The sequence below is a fragment of the Chlamydotis macqueenii genome, chromosome 8 (genome assembly GCF_036417535.1).
Source record: "Chlamydotis macqueenii isolate bChlMac1 chromosome 8, bChlMac1.mat, whole genome shotgun sequence".
Lineage (NCBI taxonomy): Eukaryota > Metazoa > Chordata > Aves > Otidiformes > Otididae > Chlamydotis > Chlamydotis macqueenii.
The window spans coordinates 5,747,799-5,761,747 of NC_141563.1; the positions used below are offsets into that span (position 1 = coordinate 5,747,799).

Sequence of the window (13,949 nt, forward strand, 5' to 3'; positions counted from 1 at the left end):
CGCTTTTCCTACTACTGAAATGTGGCTTTTTCCTGGTGGATTTTCTCAAGTTACAGCATATGTATCTTGTTTCTAGTCTCTTTCTGGACCCTGCTTCTCCAAACTTAACAAAATCTAGTTTTTGTACACGTTTTTAACACGTTTTTCTAGGTTACTGCACTGTTGACAGAGGTTAGTTAAAAATAAAAGAACTGAGTCATTTGATCTAGATGAGAGATGAGTGCTTTTGACCAGAGACCTGAGGAGACAAGGGAAACTGCTCACTGCTGTTCTTGGGTTTTGCTTTCACGGCCATTTGGGGTTTTGTGGATTACTGGGTGAGGAGGAGTAACTCCAGTTGTACTAACCAGAGTACTACCGTTTCTGAAACGTTTCTAATGTATTTTGCCTTCCAAAAATGCTTGCTCTATTATTAGCATTTCCTCTTACGATAAATCTCTGCCTATAGACATGGATGACGAAAAAAAAAATTATTTAATGTATTTCAGATACACAAATATCAAACGTACTACTGGACTGAAACTGTGATGCCGTTGTCCTAGTTTTAGGTACTCTTCAGTTCGAAATACCCCTAACTCTTCTCTCCACTTCAGAAAAACAGTCGTGAGACGATGGCGGATGAAGGGTTCTTTGATCTGCTGAGTCGCTTCCAGAGTAACAGGATGGATGATCAGAGATGCTGCTTCCAGGAGAAGAGCAGACTGTCGGCTGCTTCAGTGGCAACATCCTCTACTCCACCTAAAACGATGAGAAAATGTAATTTCTTTATAAGTAAAATCTGTATCTGACACTAGTTCCTGACAAATACTATTTTAAAGACGCAAGCTGTACTCTGTAAAGGAACTTCTAGGCTAACTTGTCTTTCTCTTCCCCCCCAGCCTTTTCGACCTCTGTAGTCTCACCCCACACAGATGAATTTCTGGACCTACTTGCCAGCTCACAGAGCCGCCGGCTGGACGACCAACGCGCCAGCTTCAGCAATCTCCCCGGGCTTCGTCTCAATCAGCACAACAGTCAGTCGGTCCTGGGTCACCTCATGGCGAGTAACAACAGGGAACTGGATGATGACTTCTTTGATATATTGATAAAATGCCAGGTAAGTTTTTTTTTACAAAAATTCTTCAGAGTCTGACTCTTTGGGCATTTGATTTGTGCATCTTTCTATTTAGTTTCTTCAAGTAAGCCACCGTGTTTATGGTGTGTTTTGAGATACAAACAAAGTGGTTTGGTGGATAAAAAAGAACAAAAAGGATTTTTTTTTTTAAGGGTTTTTTTTTTTTAACATTTTTTTTCTCCCCCCAAATTATCTGATGTCTAGTTAGTGTAATTTTGGTATATAACCATTTCAAGTAAGAAATGCTGAAAAGGTGAAGGAAGACGTGGGACTACTAGGAGGAGCATGTAAAATGATTTTTAAGAAAGTGTGCAGATCTGGCTTGCTGGGAGGGCACCTGATACACCCGGAATCCTGAGTTACCAAGCGGAAGAACTCAGTATCAAAGTGTGTGTGGTGACAGCGATCATCACTCCAGTTACATTAAGGTGAAATAATAGTTCATGGCACGGCGCAGGCAGAGTGTCTGTCAGTCAGAGCACGGTCTACACATGAATTACAGCAGAGAGAATTTCATGTAAAAGCCTTGGTGTTCTACCTGACGGGTCGGTAAGCATCTCAGAATACACATTTTCTGTTGTGTGAGACCAGAAATACCATGTGCTAATGCTAAGATTCTTCTTCTGGGCAAAGGGCACTTAAATCTCATTCTGCAAAACAAACAAGAACTAAACTGGGGGTTTAATTTTCAGATAGGTGAGGACAGGCAGTTTGGGGGAACCACGCTTGCCACATTTGCACTCCTGCCTTACTGATTTAATTTGAGAAGCTTAACTTGAAACAAAGCTTACAAGTTACATCCTTGTAATAGCTTTATATCTGAAAACAGAAGCTTTTAGTAATTTTTCACTTCTGTTGTTCATGAATTTTATTGTACATGTTCCTGTAAATGTGCAGCCTTATTGCTTGCTCTGCCTGCAGGGTTCCAGACTGGACGATCAAAGATGTGCTCCTCCAGCATCGGCCAAAGGACCAACTGTACCAGACGAGGACTTTTTCAGCCTCATTTTACGATCGCAAGCGAAGAGAATGGATGAACAGAGAGTCCATTTACCCTCAGCGATAAAGGGACCAAATCCTGGCTGAAGAAACAAGCACGTACTGTACAGCAACATCTTAGGTATCATTTTTGTTTGCTGGAAGAACATCCATGCCTTTTTAAAGACGACTGTAATTAGTAGTTCGCCCCCCGCCCCTTTCTATTAATTTTTTGTATAAACAGCAGCAGCCTTGCACCCGTGACCAGTAGAGCCGCTGCTCTTTGCAGTTTGGCAGTGTCCGAGACACCCATTGCTGTATCTCCCTCAACGGAGTTTCTTTCCCTGTGAGGTATTCTCAGTGCTGATGTGCGGATTCTACCATGGTCTCCATCCAGTGCAAGACCTAAATTTGTATGTTCTTTTTAAAGAAAACTTGATTTTTTTTTTTCTGATTTGTACCTCCCTGGAAAAAGGTCTTGTTTTCTTTTATACTTTTTTTAAAAATAATAATAATTAAAAAAAAGACAGAAATAGCTTCAGTACTTGGTCTGTCTTTGTTTCTTCCAAACTACTACTGTGTTTCTACAATCATTTTTATTTAAAAAACAAAACAAAAACCCAAAAAACCCACCCTAGTTTTAATTCTGTTTAATACAAAAACGGTCTTTTCAAACACGCTGGGTTTTTTGGCAATAGGTAGTTGTTTCCTCAGCGCAGTTTTCCAATCAGAAGGACTGAAGAAAGACAGACTTGTTTTTAAGTAACAGCTGCCAGTGCTGTTCTGTAGCTTGCGTGGTTCATGTCCACCACCAATCCGTGCTGCTCACGTCAGCTATTTCCAAATGAAGTGATGTCAATTTTTAATTGAAGTATTGTACCCCTGGAAAAGACTCCACAGTTCATTTTAGCTTCAGAGTAAAAAAGATTTATAGAAACAGTTGAACAGACGTAGGCTCCATGTCATTCAAAGTCTTTTACAGTTAGCGGAAGTTTTACAGACATTCTCTTGCAGCTACCGAAATGGAAACCATCCTCTTTCTGCTTCAAAGGAGAAATGACAACTCTGTGTTGCCATCACTTTATCACAATAATGCTCAGTGCTTTTACTTAGTGCTTCTTATTCCCTATTCAGCTTTGAATTGTAGAATCACAGGATGGTTTGGGTGCGAAGGGACCGGTAAAGTCCACCCAGCCCAACCCCCCTGCCAGGAGCAGGGACATCTCCAACCAGATCAGGTTGCTCAGAGCCCCGGCCAACCTGGCCTGGAATGTTTCCAGGGATGGGGCATCCACCACCTCTCTGGGCAACCTGCGACACTGCTCCACCACACCCAGTGTAAAAAAATTTTTCCTAATATCTAATCTGAATCTCTCTTTCTATTTTTAACCCATCACCCCTTGTCTTGTCACACCAGGCCCTGCTGAAGAATCACCCCCCCCCCCCAAAAACCACAACAGAAACAAACCAGCACTCAGTTCTAGAACTGAGCTGGCAAGCAGCACTAAAGACTGATTTTTAAAGAATATAAAGCAAAGACAGTCCTGAGACTTCTCACTGAGCTGCAGTTAATCTTACATGACTTACTTATGTATCAGCAGCCGTCTCCAGGCTCTTACCTGGGTTGCTAGATCACAAAGTACCAGGGCCTTCCCACCACAGAATAGCTAGTTGTATTCAAAACTTATTACACAAACTTGATTTCAAACAAGCAGCAACACCCGCCAGCCTGTTTTTCTGTCCAGTTAAACTTGTATTATCTTACTTAACACATTTACTGCAAATTCCAGAAATAGCACGCGTACTCAGGCTCAGATTCCAGGCCCCCTCCCCTTACAGCCGTGCGTACGAATGCTCCGATCAAAGATGGGCTTCCATCAGCTCAGCCCTGGCCACCGTTCCACGTTTAAGAACCAGAGCAGAACTAGCAAGTATGTGACAGCTAAAGATGAGACAAACCTTATAGCAGAGCTTCAAGCCTTCCTTCGTCTCCTTCCGGTACGTCATCACGTAAACCGCTCCTCTTCTCTTCACATGGTTGCGCTGCAGAACTTTGCCCTTCTAGGTTTTTATTGGGATCACAAGTTTCTCCAGGCTCGCGCTCTGCTTTGCCCGTCTCCTGTTTCTGCTGCTCAAGTGCATGTTCTTCAGTAAGGTGTTCAGCTGTGATAGTTTCTAGTCTACAACCTTCAGCCTCAGTGTGCAATCTATTCTGTAAAAATTAATAATAAGCTATTAATCAAGCAATCCAAAGTGATGGCATCTATTGCTTCAGGTGCAGCTCAGCTCGAGGGGCAGGTCTCCCCCAGAGCCTGGCAGGTATCTTATTTCTGGGGAAACGCTACAGGTAAATAAGCAGAATCTAGCGCGTAAGTTTTTTTTTTTTTAATTTTCTAAAGTTTACAGAAAAGTTGGCACTGCTTTTTCCCCCCCGCCTTTCTTTTGTGGGTAATCATTACTGCCCAAGCTGACGTAAGTACTGATCTCTCCAAACAGAAATTCTTTAAGCTTTTTTTTTTTTTTTTAATTCTTTAGTTTCCTGCTACAGTTAGCCATTGCAGTGTTTCTCCAGAACAAAATGTGCCCAAAACACCTCTACCGAACTGTTTTGGAGACCAGGTACTTCCTTAACTCCTTTCTCCCCAGGATTTGGGTTAAGTATGATGTTCTAGCTGATGACATTGAAATCCATTAAATTTAATCCCAGCTCAAAAAGCACCAGGACTAACATACACCGGGTTCTGGTTTGTGAGACTCTTCTACTTGCGTTTCTGGCTCAGCGCTTGTATGGACGATGGCAGAACTTCTGCTGCCATTTCCTGCTCTCACAGGAGCGTCTCCTCTGTCACAAGGTCCTCTATAAACATGAGGAAGCTTCTGCAAATAATAGCCATCCGATTTACTCCTGTCGTGCTGCCCAAAATCTATTTTCTCCTGTTGACTGTCAGGTGGAGGAAGACTTTTCTTCTGAAAAGATGTTAGGTGTCTTAACACTGACACTGACGATCCTGCACCATAGCAGAAAGCCTGGGAGAGAGGGGAAGAAAGAAAAAAAAGAAAATAAAAAATTTGCAGGCTGTGGTTTTCACACAGAATTTGAAGTCACATATCTGATAAACACTGAAAGAAAAGCTCAGGTGATGACAACGGCCACAGTACAATCCAAGCTTTTCTGCAGGAACGGCCAGACTGGCTGTAGTGCGTTTTTGGTGCTACAGCGAAGACGCTGAAGGCTCCAACTCGCTGCTTTTCTGTTCAAAATGCCAATTATACACATCGCTGCGTAATGACACAAAGGCGAAACGGGAACTAGGCTGCAATAAACCGTCACAGAGTCTAAGATTTTAAGCAGGCAATGCTTTTAGCCCACGTGGGGAGTAGGAGAGATGTGGTTTAATACTAACTTGCCTATTTTAATTGCTAAAGCAACTGTACTATAAAGATTTTGTCAAGAAAAAATTCCCTTCTAGAAATAATTTCATCTGTGCTAAGCAATCCGTTCAGTAGTACCAATATAATACATAACACTACTTTACTTAAATATAATAAGTGTAAAATATAGGAAAAAACCAAACACCAAAGCTTGTCAATGTAGGATAAACGGATACACACCACGATGGCCAGAGCCATCATAACCAGCACTGGAACCTGCAGAATAAAGGGGATCTCCTTCATCAGCGCCTTGATGAATTCACCAATGCCTTGTCCTACGTGCTTCAAAGGCTCGGTCACAAAGGTGGTGAAAGTAATCGCCAATGCCTAGAAAAATCCAGACAGAAAAGGTGTTCCCCCTGGTTACAAACGCAAACGTGACCGTCCCCCGTAGGCCTGGCGGATACCTTTGTGGGTGGAACCAGCAGGACAGGGTTCACGAGTAGAGTTTCGTAGTACTTCTGGCAGGGGTCGTCCTGAAACGTCCATCTACTTCTGAGCCATTCTGCAATCAAGGCAGAGAGATTTTTGCTGCTTTTAAGAAATACGACACAGCAGGAATACAGAAAGTAACATTTCAATTACAGCTGGAACAGAACTCTCCTAGATATGGTTCAAAGCTCAGATTTGTTTTTAAAAATCCGAGATTAGCTTGGCAGCACAGTTTATCCAGTCACGGGGATGCAGGAAGGGGAGGGAAGGCTGCAAAGAAAGGGAAGAAACCGAGGTTTTCCCATGTTTAGTCAAGAAAGTTCTCTTTATTAGATGAACTTAGTCCCTAGAAGCCTCAGAAGAAAAATAAGTCTCGTCTGTGGGAACTATTACCTAGCACACTTTGTCCACAGCTACTGACACAGAAGTAATTCCGAGTGTTATTACTCATCTGCCAGGCTGCACGTAGATTACAGCTGTGTATTTTGCTTGCTGCCTTTCAAGGGACTATTTTAGTTCTAAGCAGAAAGTCTTACTCCTTAAGGGGACTTATACACCAGTAATTGATGACATCAGTGCTTCTGCAGTCTGATTTGAGTGCAGTCAGAACATAAACCATCGAAATCTGACATAAACAGAGCAATCACAGGCAATTAATTCTAAAGGGAAGATCACCACAAGCACTCATTAAGAGCTGCCATCATTAATCCACCTGCTGTAGCACTGGATAACAATTAACAGCTAATAAAAATTTCAGCTTTCTCTGCAAAATAATAACACTAGAGTAAGTAGTTACAGATCTAATGTCTGAAGTCTGACATAGTCGCATGCCTGGCAGATTTAAAAAAAAAAAAAAACCAAAAAAAAAAAACCCAAACAATCTTTTCCTTGGATTCTGCCCCCCGTCCTCAGTGAATGGCACTGAATGGTACTCGGGGAGGGGAGCTGGCGAAACACGGCGGGGTAAGACCACGAGATGCTCTGAGCACAGTTTTGCGATCAGCTCTCCTCCAAAAGCCTGGAAAATCATCTTGTGGAATGGAAAAGTGGTGAAACCACACAGTCATGTATTGCTGAAGAAAATTCAGTGTACCGGACATGAAGAAATGAAGAGTATTCTTGGATACCGAGTATTTAGTGATCTTAAATACTATCACAAAATAACAACGCAACTATTTACCGACAAGACTTCCCCTCCAGTCCAGCTTCTCGGCACAGACGTTATCAAACTGCCCCATCTTCGCAATTTCCGCCTGGTGCTGCGCGAAGGCCAGCTGCAGAACAGGAATGACTTGTAACACATCAAACAAGGCGGTGCTGGGCGCGGAACACCTGCGTCCAGGCAGCGCTGCTCCTGAGCTAACCGTGTTTGCTCTTAGCAGGCTTGGGATAACTACCTGGGTACATCTGGACTAAGAAAAGTTCCCTACCTAAACAATTTAATGGAGTTAAATTCTAAGTACTTCCTGGGAATGGATAAAAACTGCCGTGATGGCCGCCTCAGAGTTATTCTCCAAATGGAGTCCGAATTTCCAAAAGAGCAAACTCCAAAGATACAAATTCAGGGCAGAAGTAATCCGATGGCATCTTGTTTCCTTAAAAGGTTTCTGGACTAAAACCAGAGACAGCTGCCATGCAATTACTAATTAAAACATCAGGAAATTCTCTTTTATTTTTTTTAAGTGATCCCCATTAACAAACACCTGCATTCATTATAACTTTGCCTTACAGTTTGCAACTGCTAATCAAACAGGAAAAAATTAAGTCTGATCTATTCTATGATTCTCAATCATCTGTTGAAAAACTCGGACATTCTCCGCTGCCTCAGCTGAAGTCCTCCCTCCGCACGACAGTCCGCTCACGTTCAGGAGCCGTCCTGCTCGCTGGCACTCTGGGGTCTGACAAGCTGCAGCCGAATTCTGACAACAAACTGCGAGGACTGAGATTTTGCGGCTGGGCTGTGACCCAGTAGCATAAATTCCTCCTCGTTAAAACCAACACCCTTGTACAGGCAGCTACTTTATGGCCATTAATGCAGCGTTCCTCTCTGTCTATCACACGTTAAATACAGTTTCAGCCAGGGAATCTTTAGAAAGAAAAAACTCCCCACGATTAAGTCTTTTCATAGGACTTTTTTCCATCATTCTCCTTTAGACAGAGTTCTCGTCTCCCCCGCCCACACAGTGAAGTCACAGTTCTACTGCCTCATGAATTAAGTGCACTTCTGCAGCAAGAGGGAAGCTGGCAGGGCTTCTTTTGTTCTTTAAGCCTGGCGCACCTGCCAACATGCGAAATGAAACGTTCAGCCCTTTATTTATTTTGCAGTCAGAAAGTAACTAAAGGAACCAAATCACCGTAACTTCCTTGTAACTGTAAAATGCTAACCCTAAAGGCCATGGAGATTTCAGAACAACTTACCTTATACAAGTAAAGCCAATTCCATGCAAAACTGATGAGAAAACTTATTAATAAAACACGTTTCAGCTGAACGAACCAGTGAATGTGTGTCCAGAGCTCTGTAGCTATTACAATTACAGTGCACACCAAGCACAAGAGTATCTGAAAAAGAAAACAGGAAAAGATTATGATCCAAAATTTGAACTTTCCAAGCTTACTGCCAGTACGCATGAGGGACTCCCAACTTTTGTCTTCACTGGTGTCATTTACACAGAAGAGTTGAGAGAATTCAGTACAAGGCAGAGAAGCAGTACCGTATCACTAGCAGCCATTCCTATCTCACCCTCACGTTGCAGTTGCTAATTTCTTTCTGTGATACTTGGTTATTTCTTCCTTAGGATATTTATCACCTTACTTACCACACTTTAAAGTTATAAAACTGGTGTAATTCAGTGCTTGAGTAGTACGTGCCTGGTAGGAACCACAGAACCACTGCTGCCAACTCCTGCAGTTTGGTTAAGGGACAGAGTTACATTTGGGTAGCGGCAGGACCTCAGAGCAGCACTGCGCAGTCTCTTTCCATCCCAGGACCGTAACTGCAAGGTTACGCTACTGACAGCTTGCTTTTCTCGTTTGGACGGACCCCCTCAAAACCAGAAAGGCTACTTTCAAGATCATGTCGGCATAAAAGGTCAGCGTATTCTGACTTGTAAAGATGTACTTAGAGAGCTCCAGATCACTGGAGATCCTCAGCTCGAGGAATTCTTACTGCAAGTGAATACATCATCTCCCGTGACCGTGAAACACAGAGTGACTCCCTAAGAACGATGGACCGAATGGCTTTACGTGTGGAGCTAAGGTGGTAATATTCACTGACTAGACTCGCACAAATCAACTGGAGAAAACAGCAATTAAAAAAAACAAACCCAACAGCAACTTCTTCTCTCACCAGAAACATGTTATATAGATCAATTCCAAAAGTGTCTTCAAATCGCCAGTGCCAAGCTTCATAATCATGGCGCTTAAAATTGACCAAAATATCACTGAGCGCATCATCCACAGCACCCGACTGCCACGTTTCCTCTGTGAGGAACCGGAGGATCTCCAAGTACGTCTGCTTTGTAAGGATGATCTCGGCATCGTAATGGACACTGCCGACGTTTTTCTCAGGCTGAATTAAAAGCAAAGCAAAAACAATGGTTAAAAGCTGCTTTTTTTGGAAAGTGCATACGAAGAACAGTATCCCTAGGCGAAAACTTGATTATAAGCCCTCATTAGGTACCAGCACCTTTTTGAAGCAGGCTGCAGGACGAAGACGTGGGACAGGGAGCACACCATGATTCTATAACCTTTGTGTTAATTCTTCTAAACTATATAAAACACAAATTCAGCTGGTTTGTACTTTTTCAATTCTGCAGCAAAAACCTAAAAAATGAAGCGAGTTATCTCACCTGTTATTAAAATTTTACAAGCACTTCTCATTAAAAAGTAATAATTGTGAATGTGCTATGTGTGCCCTGATCATGGCTGGGTAATACAGATAGAAGCTATTAAATACTGAAATAAAGAAATTTTACATACATATATAAAAATTATTTTTAACGGATGTTTAAATACTTACAAGGCCAAGTTTTCCAGCTTCATTTAAAATCTTATTCAAGTACCGCTTAAAAATATAAAAGCTACGGCTTTCACGTGATTTGGCATTCCTCGCCTCACATTCTGCAATCTGCAACGCAAAGACATTTTACTCACTTCTTGCTCAAACCAGCTTTCGCAGGAGGAAAAAAACCAACCTACCAACACATTAAACTCAGGATTAAGTCAGGCATATTTCTTTAGTTCAGCAATATTTCCGTGATTAGCACGCCAGATAAAAAAGCACACGCAGCTTCTGAAGGTACCGCTTTCATGGGACTGGCCAGTACTGAGATTTCAGAACTGCTAATAATATGGTTTGAATGCTAACTTCAGTAAACCTAAAGATCTGGACCTCCTTACATTTTAAGTTTACGTCAGGCTGAGGGAAGCGAGAGCCCCGGCAGCTACGCAAGCATCACCACATCCTCCTGATCGCAGAGGAAGAAGCCGTCTGGGGGTCTTCACAGCGACTCCCAAGAGCTGTGGCACTGGACGTTACGGCCAGCCAAAGAAGTACTCTACGTAACCCAGCAGGATTCACCCACCGGAAAGGTCGGGTTTCTTAGCTTCCGGCAGCACGGTGTAACTTCAACACCACGCGTTTAAACTGCTGACACTGGAAAAAGCACGTAGCTCCTATCAACTTCTGTCACACTACAAAACATTTCAGAAAACAGACCCTGGCAGGCAGAGCAGCAATGGGGAATTGAGTTCAGACCACATCCCACCTCTCCTCCGAATAAAGAGGTTCCCTCGACATAATCCACGGTCTCTCACAAATTATCCCAGCAATCCATCTGTTCTGTACTGTCCAGAAAAGCATCACCAAAAAACACAAACTAGAAAATGCTGGAAAATATTCTGAAGTTCTGTAACAAACCTTCTGTTGCAAGGAATCTACTTCCCTGGAACAACTCTGTAAGACTTCAGGCCTGGCTGCGTCCACAGTCTTATCCTCAGAGTCATGATAGTTTGCCTAAAATTACATGAGAAAAAGACATTTTCAGACTCAAAGAATCGGATCAATACGCCCTGTTACACTTTTGTGGTCAGATCACTTTAAAAGGAGCACAGGAGCTCAAAACTCGAGTGTTGGTCTTTGCTGCTAGCACTCTCCCAGCGATACTCCAGTTCCCTCTCTGCTGTTATTTTAGTCTCCAAATCACCAAGTTTCTCTAAATGCACGCTGCCTTCCTCCCCCACCTGCCCTTTCCCCTCCTCGGAGTGTCGGTGAGCCACGCGGTGCATCAGATTAGATAATCGCGCGGCCTGAAAAGCGACTCAGCAAGCACGGGGGCAGCTTTCAGCCAGCCACATTCCCACTCCGGCCGGCCGGGCAGCCGGCCAGACTGAAAGCAAACACAAAACCCCACTCTGGGCTGCATGCCTTTCCTCTCACGTTCGCTCTGAAACAGCAGCCCATTTTTTTTCCTGTTAGTGGCTCAGACTTGGTTTTCGCACCGCTGCTCCTACACAAGCAGGTAGGCACATGGAGGAAAATCTCCAAAACGAAGCACAACATCACACAAATCAGTGAACTCACGCTGACGGGACGTGTTGAGGGCTCGGCCGGCCCACACAGCCTGCCTACCTAAAACCTCTCGCTGCAGAGCAGAGAAGAAATCCTGAAAGGACTGATTAATCCAAAGCAGTCATCATTCTCCTTTAAGATGCAGTTTTACTTTCATGGGAGACAACAGTAACACTCCCAATATTTTTTTTACAAAAGCTGAAGCAGTTGGGCATCAAGTTTAAAGACTCCACAGCTTGCTGCCGAGTTTGAGGGACACTAATGACTACCAGGTGGGCTTGGGGCAGGTGGAGGCTGAGAAGGAACCCTGCGGAGAAAAATAATGCCGTTTGCATTTTTAAGCTTCAGAAAATTACGTCCTGAAGCATTAAAATGAAACACAGCCTTGAAATTATTCCAGACTGCAAAACCAAACTTGAAAGCTGAAGAATGACAAAAATCAAGGGTGCCCGTACGACCAACCGCCGTTTCCCAGAGTCATACGTGCACACGTGTACTGGACAAACACTACGTATCTCATTGCATGTGTAGAGTCCACCCTTCGTGCAAGAGAAGGGAGCACGATTCACCTTGTTAAAAGTAGCTTTTCAGATTTCATCTCCTCAACGGTCACAAATCATTAACAGTACAGCACTCGCCTCCGTTCCGATCTTCCTTCTGAAAACTCTGGTGCCCAGCACGACAAAACACCACCGACTTTTGTAATACTCTCACACAATAAACGGGGTTTATTCCCATGTTACTGGGGAACTGCATAATTCAAGTAAAACAATCATTAAGCTTAACTCCCCCAACTTTTAGCGGCTAGGAAGTTAATTTTCTAGGTATTTTAACAATGAGCACACAACGCTTTTCTGCGTATAGATTCGGATATAACCCTGTAAGATCTTAAAGGGACCACAATTCTATCATTTGCTAATTTCACCATTTAAGAACAATCTTTCAACAGCAGGTGGCTGAAGGGCCGTTTGGGAGAGGCACGTATGCATGCCCCCTTTCTTCTCCTACCTTGTAAGGCCTTCTCATCTTTCCCGACGCCGCGTCGTAATTGAGCATATCCGTGGGGTCGATCCATTCGTCATCGTGAGCTTTACCATTCCCCACTAGCACAGCTGCACACAACACCAAAGGAAACAGCATCCTGTATCGCTAAACATGACAGGAAATTCAGATTATTAGCTTGGGATGCAACATGCTGTATGAAAAAGCTGAAGCAGTATTGCAACGTGAAACAACTGTTTTCTGGTGTTTAAAAACACAGTTTTCTGCTAAGCAGGTTAAACTTAACTTACATATTTATTTCCCCCAAAGAGAACACAGGTAAGAGTACGCAACAGCTGAGTGTGGGATGTGACCGGACCAGTACAGCTGGCTGCAGCTACCAGCAGGTGCTGGGCAGAGTTTAGCGCTGCTAAATGCGCTCAGACAGCGCGGAACTCCTCCGGGCTTCCAGAGAAGGGGTTCCCCAGACTGATATTCCCCGGGCACGTCCTGCCGCGGCCCTGCGACAGCCAGGCCGGGCTCGGCGCTGCCACCGCAGGCCCAAGGCCGCCGCCCGGCCCCCGGCGCTGCCCGCCCCGAGCAGGCCCTGCCTCCCCGGCCCAGGCCAGGGCCCGGCCCGGACAACGACCGGGCTCCGGCCCGCCCTCCCCGTCGCCCCCTCTCCGGTACCTGAGGGGCCGCAGACGGCCCCGGCGCGTTCAGCCGGCCCACATCGCCAGGCCCCTCGCAGCCGGGGAGGGCTCCCGCACTACCTCCGTCTGCCTCCCCGCGCCCGGCGCCGCCCCGAGGCCCGGCCGAGGCCGCTCCCGCCCTGCAGGGGCCGCGCAGCACTGGAAAAGCGGCCGCCGCGGCCCAGCTCCGGCCCCTCAGGCAGCGGGAAGGGCGGGCGCGGCCTCGCCCCGCCCCGCGGCTGGGCGCAGCGGGAAAACACCGCGGCCGGGGCGGGGGGAAGCCGCAGGAATGGCGGACACAGCACCGCCCACGGCCCCCGCCCCGTGAGGGGCCTGGCCGCGCACACCTGCAGAAACGGCGGCCCTCCTCAGCTCAGTCCCCTCCCCTTTCCTGGCTCCATACCTAGATTTTTTTTTTTGTGTGTTATTTTTCGTCTACAGTTCCAGGCAAAGAGTTCCCTTCAGCAAACACAAGCAGGGCTGGGAACAGCTCAGAACCACAGGAGGAGGCTGGGAGATAAACCGACCCGTGTAACAGTAGATCCTCTCCGTAAAGACACAAGCTGTAATGAAACTCATTTCAAAAAAGCAGTATTTAAATATTCATAGTGCTAATGATTTGTGGTCAAAGCTGGCAGTCTATTTTTAGATAACTAGAGGAACAGAAGAGGTAGAAGTCCTATTCTCCTCCAAAGCAGCATTAGGACCTTAACCTATGTGTCCAATACAGAAAAAACCACAAATTTTCAGC

The 13,949-nt window shown here is 44.9% G+C and overlaps 2 protein-coding genes across 4 annotated transcripts in view; one reads left to right on the forward strand and one right to left on the reverse strand.

Moving 5' to 3' along the window:
- The window catches only part of GPSM2 (G protein signaling modulator 2), a 28,282-nt gene extending 25,657 nt beyond the window's left edge, over window positions 1–2,625 (forward strand). For all 3 annotated transcript variants that reach the window (XM_086752874.1, XM_086752873.1, XM_086752875.1), the window contains 3 exons: window positions 594–756; window positions 879–1,096; window positions 2,036–2,625. In XM_086752874.1, the coding sequence (XP_086609000.1) occupies window positions 594–756; window positions 879–1,096; window positions 2,036–2,200 (546 nt within the window). In that variant the 3' untranslated portion in view covers window positions 2,201–2,625. The remainder of the gene's footprint in view (window positions 1–593; window positions 757–878; window positions 1,097–2,035) is intronic.
- Window positions 601–13,411, reverse strand: CLCC1 (chloride channel CLIC like 1). The gene is made up of 12 exons (XM_086752876.1): window positions 13,197–13,411; window positions 12,534–12,674; window positions 10,875–10,970; window positions 9,975–10,082; window positions 9,303–9,524; window positions 8,375–8,515; window positions 7,137–7,230; window positions 5,932–6,029; window positions 5,705–5,851; window positions 4,826–5,119; window positions 4,052–4,304; window positions 601–738 (listed from the first exon to the last, which is right to left on the reverse strand). The coding sequence occupies exons 2-11, from the start codon at window positions 12,663–12,665 to the stop codon at window positions 4,053–4,055; spliced, it is 1,584 nt and encodes a 527-aa protein (XP_086609002.1). The 5' UTR covers window positions 12,666–12,674; window positions 13,197–13,411; the 3' UTR covers window positions 601–738; window position 4,052.
- Between the last annotated feature and the right edge of the window lie 538 nt (window positions 13,412–13,949).

Excerpts from the sequence above, each read along its gene's own strand:
- CLCC1 (XM_086752876.1), bottom strand. The coding sequence starts at position 12,665 with ATGCTGTTTCCTTTGGTGTTGTGTGCAGCTGTGCTAGTGGGGAATGGT. Across the intron at positions 8,516-9,302 it reads ATCTATATAACATGTTTCTG|ATACTCTTGTGCTTGGTGTG; the intron begins GTGAGAGAAGAA and ends TTTCTTTTTCAG. Across the intron at positions 7,231-8,374 it reads ATTGGCTTTACTTGTATAAG|CTGGCCTTCGCGCAGCACCA; the intron begins GTAAGTTGTTCT and ends CCTGTTCTGCAG.